This window comes from Danio aesculapii, chromosome 8, assembly GCF_903798145.1.
Source record: "Danio aesculapii chromosome 8, fDanAes4.1, whole genome shotgun sequence".
Lineage (NCBI taxonomy): Eukaryota > Metazoa > Chordata > Actinopteri > Cypriniformes > Danionidae > Danio > Danio aesculapii.
Genome location: NC_079442.1, coordinates 50,397,264 through 50,411,486, shown reverse-complemented (window position 1 = coordinate 50,411,486; position 14,223 = coordinate 50,397,264). Strand labels below are relative to the sequence as shown.

The window sequence follows — 14,223 nt, the reverse complement described above, 5'->3', positions numbered from 1 at the left end:
GTTTTTATAGTTTTAAACATCAGTGAGCATTTTTAAAGCTGCATAATTTCTCCAGTCAGTTTCTCTGATCACCATATGGTTTTATGTTCCTTCTTTTTAAATGAAGTTAAGCCCCGCAGTGCATATTGGCACTTCAACACCAATCTACTATGCAATAAGGATTTTAAGGAAGTTTTTAAGTTTTTTTGGGAAGATTTTAGAAAAACAAAGGATTCATTTCGAGATTTAAATCAATGGTGGGATTTTGGGAAGGTCCAAATCAAACAACTGTGTCAACAGTACACTCGTAATGTCACCAAAGAGTTAAATAGTTCCATGAAAGCCTTGGAGACAGAGATAATCAATTTGCAGATTCTGGCTGATTCAACAAACAATCATAATTGTATAGAAACAATTTCAAATAGAAAACTCAGTTGGCAGACCTACTGGGGTTGAAAACACAAGGGGCTTTAATTCGTTCACGTTTTTTAAGAATTGAACAAATGGATGCACCATCTAAATATTTTTTTAATCTTGAAAAAAAAATGGCCAAAAACGTATTTTACATGCGTTACGCTCTGAGATGGGGGAAATTTTAATTAGACCTGAAGAAATACGTAAAAGAGCAAACAGTTTTTATGAAAATTTGTATAAAAATGAGTTGGATGCAGAGTGGGACTCAGAGAGTGTTTTTTTCAGAGGGTTGAATCAAATGACTGAGGAGGCAAATGATGAGATCTCTGGTGTTTTAAGAATGGAAGAGTTGTATAAAGCATTACAAAAAATGGAATCTGGCAAAGCACCAGGAATTGACGGTCTTCCAGTTGATTTTTATAAATTTTTTTGGACCGAGGTAGGTGATGACCTCTTGCAGGTGCTTAATGACAGTTTAGCATCAGGCAGGCTTCCATTGAGTAGTCGTAGAGCGGTCATCACACTCCTTCCCAAAAAAGGAGACCTTTTAGAAATGAAAAATTGGCGCCCTGTCTCACTTTTATGTGCTGACTATAAATTGTTATCAAAAGTGTTAGCTAACAGGTTAACTAAAGTAATAGATTTAGTGGTGCATCCAGATCAGACTTATTGTGTCCCCGGGAGGTCAATTTTTGATAATATTACCCTTATGCGGGATATTTTGATGTCTCCAAGTTGCTTCATTTAAAAATTGGTCTTATATCGTTAGATCAGAAAAAGCTTTTGATAGGGTTGAGCACCCTTATTTGTGGAGAACATTAGAAGCTTTTGGTATTTGTCAAGATTTTATTGATAAAGTGAAAGTACTTTATGGTGATGTTGAAAGTGTGCTGAAAATAAACGGTGGCTTATGCGCTCCTTTTAAGGTCTGTAGGGGTATAAGACAAGGTTGCTCATTATCTGGAATGTTGTATTCACTTGCCATTGAACCTTTGTTACAACAACTAAGAAAAAAAGTTTGTGGGTTGAATTTACCTGGATGTAAAAATAATGTCACACTTTCTGCCTATGCTGATGATGTAGTTGTTTTTATTGACAAGCAGAATGATGTGCAAGTTTTAATGGAAGTCTTAAAGGATTTTAAAAGTTTGTCATCAGCAAAAATTAACTGGAATAAAAGTGAAGCAATTTTAATTGGTAATTGGTTAAAAGATAGGCCAAACCTTCCTGAGGGCTTGATCTGGGAACAAGTGGTTTTAAATATTTAGGAGTGTATTTGGGTGATGAAAGTCTAACTCAGAAAAACTGGGAAGGGGTGTGGATAATATAAAGGGTAGACTTAATAAATGGAAATGGTTAATACCCAAAATGTCGTATAAAGGAAGGGTTTTAATAGTGAATAATTTAGCAGCTTCCAGTCTCTGGCATAGGCTAGCTTGTTTAGATCCTCCTTCACAAGTATTAACAGAACTCCAAGGCCTTTGGTCAATTTTTTTTGGGATAACTTGCATTGGGTCCCACAGAGTGTGTTGTTTTTAACCAAAGAAGAGGGTGGTCAAGGTCTGATACAGCTAAGAAGCAGAATAGCAGCTTTTCGATTACAATTTTTACAAAAATTTCTGTATGGGTCTTCAGTGTATGGATGGCGAGCAGTGACATGCTCAATTTTACACAGTGTTGCAGGGCGGGATTTGGATAAAGCCTTGTTTTTAATGGACCCCCTCAAATTGAATGTTAATAGACTGCCAATATTTTACAGAAATCTTTTTTAAGGTGTGGAGTTTGTTTAACTTGCAAAGAAATAGTACATGTTCTCTCCACTGGTTGTTGAAGAGCCTCTAATATATGGAGCTCGTTTCGATCTAACAAAGGACAGTTCTTCATTTCATGTACCTTAACGAAGTGTTGCAGAATTCAAAGATTTATACGCTGGACGTTTGTTGCATATTGCTGGAGTGGACTTCAGAAAAACGCAAGAAGTGGCCGATGTTTTAAGAATTCGATCCTTGCGGACTGTTGAATATATGTTACAGAAATGGAGAGGACTGGTCAGTGATGAAGAAAAAACTCTGCTAAAAGACAGTTGTGGAAAAGTAAATGATTCTGAATCAGAGGATTTTTTTCCGGTTTTTCACGTTGCTCCCCAAGTTAGAGGATTTTAAAGGACCCTTCCTAGACTTCAAAAAAACATTGGCTTGGGTCTATCTATGGTTACTGGCAAAGATTTTTACAAAGTTTGTGTTAAAGTTTTTAATAAAAAAGAACTGAACGATAAAATTGACACACCTTGGCGTGAAGTGTTGGGTGTAGAAGAACATGTTAAACCTGAATGGAGGTCACTGTATAAGCCACCGTTGTCTAAAAGGTCAGGAGATATACAATGGAGACTCCTTCACTGTGCTATTGCAGTCAATGCTTTTATTTCAGTTATTAATCATGATGCCATTGCTAACTGTCCTTTTTGTTCAAAAAGAGAAACAATTTTTCACGCTTTTATGGAATGTAACAGACCTGAAACCTTATTTTTATTTTTGGAAAATATTTTTACCTCCTGTAATGAAATGTTTTTCTGTGAGAGTTTTTATTTTTGGTTTTAAATTTGTTAAAAGAAAGAGGTTTAAATGTCAACTTCTGAATTTTGTTTTAGGGCAAGCTAAACTAGCTATTATATGAGCAGAAAAAACAAGGTGAAAGATTGTCTGGGGAAGATGTGGTGCAATGTTTGTAAACTTGGTGAAATCACGAGTTCTGATTGATTATTGTTTTTATAAATCTACAAAAGATATGTTGGCTTTTGAATGAGGTGGTGTGAAAGTGGGGCTTTGTGTTCAGTTGTTGAAGAAGAGTTAGTTTTACTTTATTTTAATCAATGTATTATATATATATTTTACATTTTTTACATCCCTTGTGAGTTGATGAAGTGACGATGATTAATTATTTGTAATAAAAGGCACTTTAAATTCAATTCTCTCTCTCTCTCTCTCTCTCTCTCTCTCTCTCTGTCTCTCTCTCTCTCTCTCTCATCTATCTATCTCTATTCTATCTATCTATCGTACCGTCTCTCTATCCATCTCTCTTTCTCTCTCTCTCTCTCTCTCTCTCTCTCTCTCTCTCTGTCTCTGTCTCTCTCTCTCTCTCTCTCTCTCATCTATCTATCTCTATTCTATCTATCTATCGTACCGTCTCTCTATCCATCTCTCTCTCTCTCTCTCTCTCTCTCTCTCTCTGTCTCTCTCTCTCTCTCTCTCATCTATCTATCTCTATTCTATCTATCTATCGTACCGTCTCTCTATCCATCTCTCTTTCTCTCTCTCTCTCTCTCTCTCTCTCTCTCTCTCTCTCTCTCTCTCTCTCTCTCTCTCTCTCTCTCTCTCTCATCTATCTCTATTCTATCTATCTATCGTACCGTCTCTCTATCCATCTATCTCTCTCTCTCTCTCTCTCTCTCTCTCTCTCTCTCTCTCTCTCTCTCTCTCTCTCTCTCTCTCTCTCTCTATCTGTATACTTGAATATAGGTTAGCTGTCTTCTTTTCTGTCCATTACCAAACTCATGCTCTCACATTAATAGTAATGCGTGAGCATTATCTAAATAAATTTTACATATATATAAAGATTAATTTAAACTAAATAACAGGGTCTCCACGGGGTCCTAAAAAGTCTTAAAATCACTAAAATATTGTGTTGTCTCAAATCATTTTTTAACAGGTCTTAATTTTCCTCTGCCCAAGTAAAGCTACACAATCAGGCTGACATCCCTCCAATAACCAACAATCCATCTGAATAAAACCTTTTTTTATATTTAAGTTTATATTTAAGTTTTTTATTGTAAAGAGATGCAATAGCTGTTAGAAATATTTCACAGTAATTCATCCAAATTAATTCCCCAATTCCCAGGGGAAAACATCTAAAAACAATTACAGAGTTCCTCAAGAAAATAACTGAGCAACATATCCCTACGTTATTTTCCATTTATACATGAATTTTTTAGAGAAGGGGGAGTGGACATAATATTTATAAATAGGCATAAAATTTAAGGATTTATTACAGAAACACATTAGGTTGAATAGGAGTTATAGTCAATCATTTTGGACCAAAAGCCCACAAATAAACTTGTTTGATAATTTATTCAATTGTCTCCACAATAAATATACTTTTAACAAAGTTAAACTTGTCATTTTCTGTCAAAACAAATTATTATGTTGAAAAACGTGTATACAACCAGAGTTTTCTAGTTTTGACACATTAAAGTTTGTTGCTAAGAAATAATTACATTGGTGGCAAGCAAAAAACAACCGCTCGCCCAACCGGGCCATTAGAAATAATCATTAGTGTTTAGCCTTGTATAAGTCTACAATTTCATTCATAATGATCTTAAAAAGTCTTAAATTTGACTTTGATACCTGCAGAAAGCCTGAAATAGATTGTTGCATGTTTCATGATATGCTGGAATAACTTTGAACATGCATTGTTTTCTTGTTATTTACCACGTGTACGTAGACATTACATGAAACATTAGGTCATGAAACTTACTCAAGTCCTGGAAAAGTCATTGAATTTTTGTTGTAAAAATGTGTATGAACCCTGTATGACACACAATCAAGCCTGAAATAATTAATTCCCCTGGCAAAGTCAGGCTTAAAATTATATAAAGATATCATTTTACTTCAAGAAAATTTTTTTCCCACAATGCTCCCTCTTGTACATGGTATTGTTATCTTTTGGGAGAAGCATGTGTCATTTCTGGTAAAAAAAAGCAAAACAAAACAAAAGAAAAAACTTGCCAGTTGAATAAAAGTAACTATGTCAGAATTTGCCAGGGGTGTGAATAATTCCGAGCTTGACTGCATATATTAGTACCTTCTTGTTTGATGTTTCACGTCTATTGTTATGGTTATAGGCCAATTTTCAGCTCAGTTTTATTCATTTGACACTCATCAACTTGCTGCTGAAGTCAAATGCAGTTTCTGTTTATGTAAACTAAGCCAAACATGTCAGGAAAATACACATTTTAGGAGCTATATGTATGTGTATGGAATTATTAGCCCGACTGAATTATTAGCAATCCTGTATATTTTTTCCCCATTTTCTGTTTAATGGAAATATTTTTTTCAACACATTTCTAATCATAAAATTTTAATTTCTAATAACTGATTTCTCTTATCTTTGCCTTGATGACAACACATAATATTTGACTAGATAATATTCAAGAAAAAATATTATAGGAAATACTGTGAGAAATTCCTGAATCTGTTAAACATCACTTGAAAAAGAAAAAAGAAATCACAGGAGGGCAAATAATTTGACTTCAACTGTCAAATACACACATATGTATATGTATATTGTTACGTGTTTAAGTTGTTAAGATATTAAAGAGGATGAAACGTAACAATCAGTGAGTCTACTGATGCTGGGTGAATGAGAACACAACAACCACTTGTTAAGTGAAACAAATTAAGTATTTGATATTCAGCGAATGTCAGACAATGAATAGAGAATGTAATATAAATGTAATTTTAAATAATCGAATTAAAGAAAATAGGAGTGTTGCCAAAACAAAGAAATAAATATAACAAAACGATCTAACTAAACCCCAACCCACTAAACTGACTAACCAAAGAAAAATGCAGAAACAAAACCGTAATCTTCAGCACGTAGCTTAACTAAACTTCATAACCTCAAAACACAACTACACATGTGGCAACGCCTCCTTAAACTAACTAACAAATAAATATTCTAAGCTGCTCACGTTATTAGAGTTCTCGTAAAGTACACACTGTTAGCCATTAGCAAAACAAAATCTCATATAATCCAATTCTCACAAAGATCATTTAACTTCTCATTAGATAATAAACTGAGCTGCACAAGCATATCTAATAAATCAGTCTCTTAATAAAGAGAAAACTAGAACACAGCAAATCGTAAGCAAATCAACACAGATGAACAGGCTGGCCGACACAAGTGAGGAGACTGGCTGTGAGCCAAGCGCTCCTCAAGAACAGCGCAAGCGCACGGCTTTTATACCAAGCCGACCCGGTTCTGATTGGCGTGTCGATGTTGATTGACAGCTCCTTTGACCAATGGTTGCACACCTAGAACCAGCACATGACACACAGCAGAAAAGAGAGAAGAGCACGCAAAACAGAACAAACAAAACATACGTAAAACGTAACTATATATATATATATATATATATATATATATATATATATATATATATATATATATATATATATATATAAAAACACACACAAATTAAATATGCACAGTAAGCATATACATGTTTATAAAATTAACATGAAACGCCTGTTAAAGCAGATGTTGCCGTGTTTCTTTCTCTCCTCAGGGATGCTGCGTCTCGACGAGCGTTACTGTCAGTCATCGAAGTGCTGGTTCAGTCTCAGCCTGATGCGGTGGCCTGTAATCTGCCTTCAGGTCTGCTCAGCTGCGGTGTGGTCAGCAGAGGAGCGATGCCCGGGTGAGTGACTGCTCTCAGCCTACAGATGCCAGCTAATGTCTCAGCTAATGAAAATAAATGACATTTAGAATTGTGCATTTTTATTCAATGTTTGACCTAATCTAAACTGAAACATGAAGAGAGGGCGGGACAAAGAGTAGCTCCTCCCTTTAAAAAAAACCAGCCAATAGCGTTTCGTTTCATCACAGCTCTGCAAATGAGTGTTTGAGCTCAAGCGTATCAAATGAGAAGCGTCTTGAAGAGGGCGGGGCATGCCAGAGACTAGAGTGTTTGATTGGTCAAGATTTGATGAGAAACTAGAGTATGAGGTGATGTGAATAAAAATCATTAATCCATTTAGACAGAAATGACAAACTACAAATTTTGTATGTTTAAATTAGGTTTGTATCTTCTGCATGCAAATTTTGTTACTCATTTGTAGCACACTTGCTTATAGATATCCTAAAATCTAACATACTGATAGTAACATCTCAAGAACTTTATTTTCACGAGACATGAAATTAAATTACATATAAAGAGAGACAATGTAAACATAAAGCAAATCTGAAGGACGTTTATTTAATATGGCTGATTAGAATGAGCACCGTTTGTGTTGTGGTAAATCATGGAGTTGTAAATGGATTGTCATGAATTGTGTGCAGGAAGAGTTCGGCGTCTGGAGCATGCTGCGCTCTGCCCTGGACCTGTCTGATAGTCCGCTTCGTCTTTCCCACCGCAGACAAGAGAGAAGGAGCCAACTGGAAGAAACTGGTCAGTGCTTTTGAGTGATCACAAAGACAATTGCATTGTTTTAGGGATGTGCATCTCAAAACTCAGGCGATAAGATACACATCTCAATGCATAGCCTACGATACATGCACAACAATACGAAACATCAAGTTACACATGAAGCAGTTACACTTTACTAGTACCGGGTTGGACCCGCTTTTGCCTTCAGAACTGCCTTAATCCTTCCTGGCAGAGATTTAACAAGGTACTGGAAATATTCCTCAGAGATTTTGCTCCATATTGACATGATAGCATCACGCAGTTGCTGCAGATTTGTCAGCTGAGTACAGTGAACTGTTTGTCATGTCCAAGAAACCAGTCTGAGATGATTCGTGCATTATGACATGGTGCGTTATCCTGCTGGAAGTAGCCATCAGAAGATGAGTACACTGTGGTCATAAAGGAATGGATATGGTCAGCAACAATACTCAGGTAGGCTGTGACGTTGACACGATGCTCAATTGGTACTAATGAGCCCAAAGAGTGGCAAGAAAATATCCCCCACACCATTACACCACCACCACCAGCCTGAACCGTTGATACAAGGCAGGATGGATCCATGCTTTCATGTTGTTGACACCTAGCATCCGAATGTGGCAGCAGAAATGGAGACTCATCAGACCAGGCAACGTTTCTCCAATCTTCTATTGTCCAGTTTTGGTGAGCCTGTGTGAATTGTAGCCTCAGTTTCCAGTTTCCTGTTCTTAGCTGACAGGAGTGGCACCCGGTGTGGTCTTCTGCTGCTGTAGCCCATCCGCCTCAAGGCTGGACGTGTTGTGTGTTCAGAGATGCTCTTCTGCAGACCTCGGTTGTAACGAGTGGTTATTTGAGTTACTGTTGCTTTTCTATCAGCTGAAATCAGTCTGGCTATTCTCCTCTGATCTCTGACATCAACAAGGCATTTGCGCCCACAGAACCGCCACTCACTGGATATTTTCTCTTTTTTGGACCATTCTCTGTAAACCCTAGAGATGGTTGTGCGTGAAAATCCCAGTAGATCAGCAGTTTCTGAAATACTCAGACCAGCCCATCTGGCACCAACAACCATGCCACATTAAAACTCACTTAAATCATCTTTCTTCTCCATTCTGATGCTCGCTTTGAACTGCAGCAGGTCGTCTTGACCATGTCTACATGCCTAAATGCATTAACTTGCTGCCATGTGATTGGCTGATTAGAAATTTACATTAATGGACAGGTGAAGTATACCTAATAAAGTGGCAGGTGAGTGTATGTTAGGAATGACGCATTGCAATTTAAATAGCAACTTGTGTCCAATGTACATTTTTTTAAACCGATGCATCGCATTATTTATTTATTTATATTTTAAATAATGCACAGAGCAAATCTGTGAATCTTCTTATGCCTAGATTGTTAGTCAAGGTTTTAGTTTAGCCAGTGTTCTCTACCTTTTTGTCTTTTATGAGCTTTACCTGCGGTCCATCCCATCATGTTTTTCTTTTCTGTCTCCTCCAATCAGGTGGAGGTTCAGAGTTTGCTGCTGGCAGAGGCAGTGGGCGGAGCCTCAGGGAACGCACTCAAGTCAATCAACAAACACTTCAACAAGCTGTGGAAGGAGGTGAAGCTGAGCTCATTCAGTCTGATGTGTTGTGCTGTTCAGGGAAAAGCAGAAAAGCACTCAAATATTATGAGATAACAGAATAACGTTACTTTTATATTTAAAAATATCATCTTTTGATATAGTTGACTCAACTTAAAATTGTAAGGCAACGTGCTGCACAGCTTTGTTAGAGTCTACTCAACTTTAGTACTACACTTGATGCAATTTTTTAATTGAGACATCTACAATACTTTTCAGCAAGTTGCATTCCAATTTAAAGTTGGGTCAACTTTTTTAACAGTGCAGGAAGAACCATCAGCAGTAGTTTACAGAATAAAGCAAACGTTACAAAACTTTAAGTCATAAATCCAGGAAAACAAAGAAATTTCCAGCGGTCTTGATTTTCTCTATAGCTGTACTTCTGTCTCTGCAAATGTAAGAGATGCTCAGGTGAAATAATCTTCACCAATAAGTTTATAATGTGCGCTCTTCAGTGTTATATGACGTGTGTGTGTGTGTTTGTACAGAACCCGGGTCTGGTGGATCAGTACATGAGCACTGTTTTGAGTCTGGATCAGAGTTGTGTGTTTGTTCCTCTGCTGGGGATGTGTGTTGATTTCTGCACCGCACAGAGAGACATTGCCACCGTCAACAAACACAAGGTGAGAAATCTGTTGACTACACTGCTGCTGTATTTATGTTTGTGTGTGTGTCATTGAGATGCTGTAGAAGTTTGTTAAAGGGCCACGAAATCCCCGTAACAACAGGGTGTTTTCACACCTCTAGTTTAGAAAAAGTCAGGGAAGTGGGTGTGTCTAGCTGTGTTTAGGTGGGAGTGTCGGGGGAGGGAAAGATGGAAGGTTTTGGATAAAAATGGGAGTTTCCGTTTGGGCACATGCTGATTTTCACAGAGGCAAAACAAACACAGACGCAGGGGAGAAAGACAGTGATTGTGTTTACATAGACATTAGTAATCAAATTATTTGCCAAATCATTAATTTGTCGACTTTAACTGCAGTTTGGCACTTTCACTTTTATTCAGGAACATTTTATGCATGCCCCCCATGACAAACCAGATATTGCAAATAAGGAACTGCAGTTTTAATGGACCGTTTTAATGGACTGTTTGATACCGCATGATGAATGAGAAAAAAGCCTCCGCTCTGTAACTTAGATGCACTCGGTAGGTAGCGTCAGAAAGCCGTGTGTGTATAGATTATCCTGTTACAAAATGCGGCGAAAATCCTACACGACAGTAATAGTTTGATTGTGGTGTTTGCATGTTTACACTTGGAGAGCTGCATTTACAGCGGATCTTTCAGTCCATAATATTGTAGTGATATTAACGTACTGTAAACTTAGTAACTAAATAATTTTGACTAAAGTATGTCTTTAAACACTGAAAGAGTACTGCTGACGATACCAACTAACTTTGCCATCTGAATAAACAATCAAAGAGCACTGATCACACACTTACCAAATCTGTAGAGACAGGACAATCAACACCAATTGGAGCCACGTCTTTCTTAAAAGGAGATGAGCGGCAAATCAGGATTTCACCATTTCTAGATGAGAGACTCTCGGGTAAAAATGTTCCTTACAGATGTATTTCTGTGGCGTGTCGTGTGCACTGTAATCCACACGTGAGTCCAGCTGCGCTCTCAAAGCGGGGAAATGAAAACAAAACCTTTGTTGCGGCACATTTATAAACGTAACACTGACAACCCATGTCTCCAAACAATTCTTCAACTTGTTTTGGCAACAAAATGTGGCGTCTCTCTGCCGTCTGAACACTGTAATAGGTTAAAAAAAAAGTCTTCGAAGCTATCATGCATATTAATGAAGTTACACCTCATACACAATAGAGCGCGCTGATTGGGTTGAACCAAGTCTTTCTCATGAATTAATGCTGCACACTCAGAGACGTCACGATGCACTCGCAGGTACAGACGTCCACTCTCCACACTGGAATACACACAAGTATCTAATCACTGTGACTTAAAATTCGTTTCAAACTGGAAGAACGAATTGCTCAGAATAAGCAAAAACAACCAATTTTCACTTTTTAGTGATATATGTGTCCTAGTAGTGTTTTTAGCAGCGTGGGACACATATATGACTGTCATCATCTCAAAACAAGTGTTTTGATGTTTCGTGACCCTTTAAAAGATTGAAATAGTTCATAATTTAATTATGGAATAATTTTGTTCAGTTTTTGTCAGTGTTTTTGGTGTAAAAAATGTGTTTTGATGTTAATGTTTTTTATTTTTTATTTTAATTATTTTAGTACACTTGACTAAATGTGAATGAAAGATTTCTTGACAACTAGCTGAATTTTCTTTTATTTTGGAAATGTTATGTCATTTTAGTCAAGTTACAAAACCAATTTACAAATGTATGAAAGCTTTATTATTAATATTAATATTTTATTATGGTTATTTTAATTTCTCCGCATAATTGTAATTAGTAATTAATACAATTTTTTTTCAATATGATTGAAATTTAAAAATGATTTTATGAGTTGACCGAAACAGGTAGCACTTCATCGTTGTTACACGTGGGCTGTGCATTTACTATAGTTATGCATAATTGCATGCAACTAACCCCAAACATAACCCTCAGCCTAACCCTAAACATATACTAATTGCCCGTTTCCACTGAGTGGAGTACCGTACCGTACCACTTTTTCGGCACCCTTTCGAAAGGGTACCAAACACGAGAAAGGGTACCAAAAGGCGGAGCCACACCCGCAGCTGAACGGTATTGGTTTACAGGGATACGTCATTCGCTTATGCAACAAGCCAGAATGAAAACAAAAACCCCGCCATGTTTAAAATACACAGCGAGAGATTACAGCGGAATTATAAATACATATAATAACGAGCCATGGTCGACCCGGGCTCAAACAAACCTTGTCGTCGTCTTGATGAACAGCCACAAAGCCAAGAAGGAGAGCAGATTTACCCTGTGCCCCGTAGTTTTTTACGAGCCAGTCTGAGGCGCGAGCGGTTTCGCTTTCTTCCTTGCGCTCGCGCGCGTCTAACATTATATCTGAAATAACAAACTTCTTGAGCTGATGATAATAACCTGCGCTTGATTATTGACGTGCTTTTGAAACCCGATCCTGTCAGACACTGACAAACGCGAGAGTGAAGCGCGAAGAAACAAAGGAGAAGCCGGAAAAAAAGGAGCACATTATTTTTCAGCAAACATGAACAAAATGCCATGTATAACTAACTTATTATCTTCACCTTTTGGACTAATATGAACTGGGAATGACAGAATTATTGTCTAACAGAGGCTACATGTGCTGCTGAAGATTACAGACACAGATGAGAGGTTTTCACTGACTGTAGGCAATATTTTGTGTTGTTTTGAACCTAAATACTGACGAAATGTCTGCTATATGTAGTTCTTCTGTAGTTGGTAACATATCGGAGACTGTAAGGGGCTGTATGTGTTTATATATGTTCATTTATTTAGTTATTTAATATAATTACAGACGTTACAGTAGGCTGTTTCGCACTGTCTTTGATCTGCAGTTATAATCAAATCATATTCATAGAAAAGTTAATAATAAACATTTCTACTCAAGTATTTATGTGTGTAAAGCATCTGTTTTATGAGAAGTGCTTCTCGTATGATATGTAAGTGACCTGTACAGCTTTACTGTAGACATTTCCTCGAGCGAGAATGACGTCGACTGAAACTTTCTGTCATACACCATGTCCACCAAAAGGGTACCCTTGTTAGTGGATCGCAAGCCTGATAAAGGTGACCCTTACCAAACCGTACCGTACCGTACCAGTCAGTGGAAACGAAGCTATAAGTGCCTGTAGTTAATTAAGATGACTTACTACATGAACGTGTAGTAACACCTTAACGAAACATTATTTTTATAGCTTTACTTGGCGTTAACAATAGCATCGTTGTTGTGTTTCAGGCAGCTCTCCTGGATCTCTACATGAAGACGGTGCTGATGAGTAAAACTAAACCACTTCAGCACATACTGGTGAGAATCATGCTATTGCTGTTCAATAATAATAATAAACCCTGCTAAACTGACTTTAGACATGTTGTGGCATCTGTATTTTGGTGTTCTCCGATGACTGAAGTGCTTTTTAATTCTCATTTGTAATTCGATTGTTTGTAAAAGCATCTGCTAAATGAATTAATGTAAAGTCTTAGCATTGTAAAGCTGAAGTTGAGTGTGTGTTTTCAGGAAAAGAGCGGTTCTATTCTTCGCCACATGTCTCACGCTGAGTTTAAGGAGCAGCTTCTGCCCACATTACAGAAAGCTCTTCTGCGCAGCCCTGAAAACTGCATGCAGAGTGAGTCAAACTGATGTCATCTTTAGATTGAATTGAAATACTATACTTTATCTGTTTATTTTAATATAGTGAATTAAAAATGTACATATCTAATTGTGAATGTTAAATAACTTTGTTGTTCTTTCATCTATCTGTCAGAAATAAAATGAAGGTTTGCCAACACTATTTAAGGTGGCTTTGTTAAACATGTTCCATGTTCTTAGATTAACTATTTAGTTTAATGCTCAATTCATTTCAAGTAGAACTTATTTTTTGCTTTTAGTTGTAATTATAATAATAATGTTATTAGGGGCCGAGCACTTACTGTGCGTATTGTAATTGCTTTGTTTTTTACTATTATTATTCTCTAGAATGAATCGCATTTTTGGGGGTCTAAACATGCTCCAAAACTCTGATTGGCCCCCAAGCTACGTTTCACGCACACATACGAAAAATGGCACACACATCCAGGGTTTCCGCGGGGTCTTAAAAAGTCTAAAAATTTAAAATCTAATTTTTAGGTCTTAAAAAGTCTTAAATTCACTATTCTAGGTCGTAAATATTTTTGCACAGGGCTTATTTTTCCGATGTCCATCTAACGCTACATCTAATGGCCATTTAAATTCTTTTTGTTGTTGTTGCTGCTTGGTTTTTGTGGTGTTGTAGTTCTTTGTTTCACTAGTCCATTGTTTCCCAACCCTGTTCCTGGAGGCACA

At 37.1% G+C, this 14,223-nt stretch overlaps 1 protein-coding gene across 1 annotated transcript in view; it reads left to right on the top strand.

The window, feature by feature from the left end:
- Nucleotides 1-14,223, top strand: part of gcn1 (GCN1 activator of EIF2AK4) — a 105,226-nt gene that overhangs the window by 6,169 nt on the left and 84,834 nt on the right. Inside the window, exons 4-9 of the mRNA XM_056463217.1 lie at nucleotides 6,737-6,868; nucleotides 7,510-7,618; nucleotides 9,117-9,215; nucleotides 9,725-9,859; nucleotides 13,141-13,209; nucleotides 13,420-13,528. Of these exons, the coding sequence (XP_056319192.1) occupies nucleotides 6,737-6,868; nucleotides 7,510-7,618; nucleotides 9,117-9,215; nucleotides 9,725-9,859; nucleotides 13,141-13,209; nucleotides 13,420-13,528 (653 nt within the window). The remainder of the gene's footprint in view (nucleotides 1-6,736; nucleotides 6,869-7,509; nucleotides 7,619-9,116; nucleotides 9,216-9,724; nucleotides 9,860-13,140; nucleotides 13,210-13,419; nucleotides 13,529-14,223) is intronic.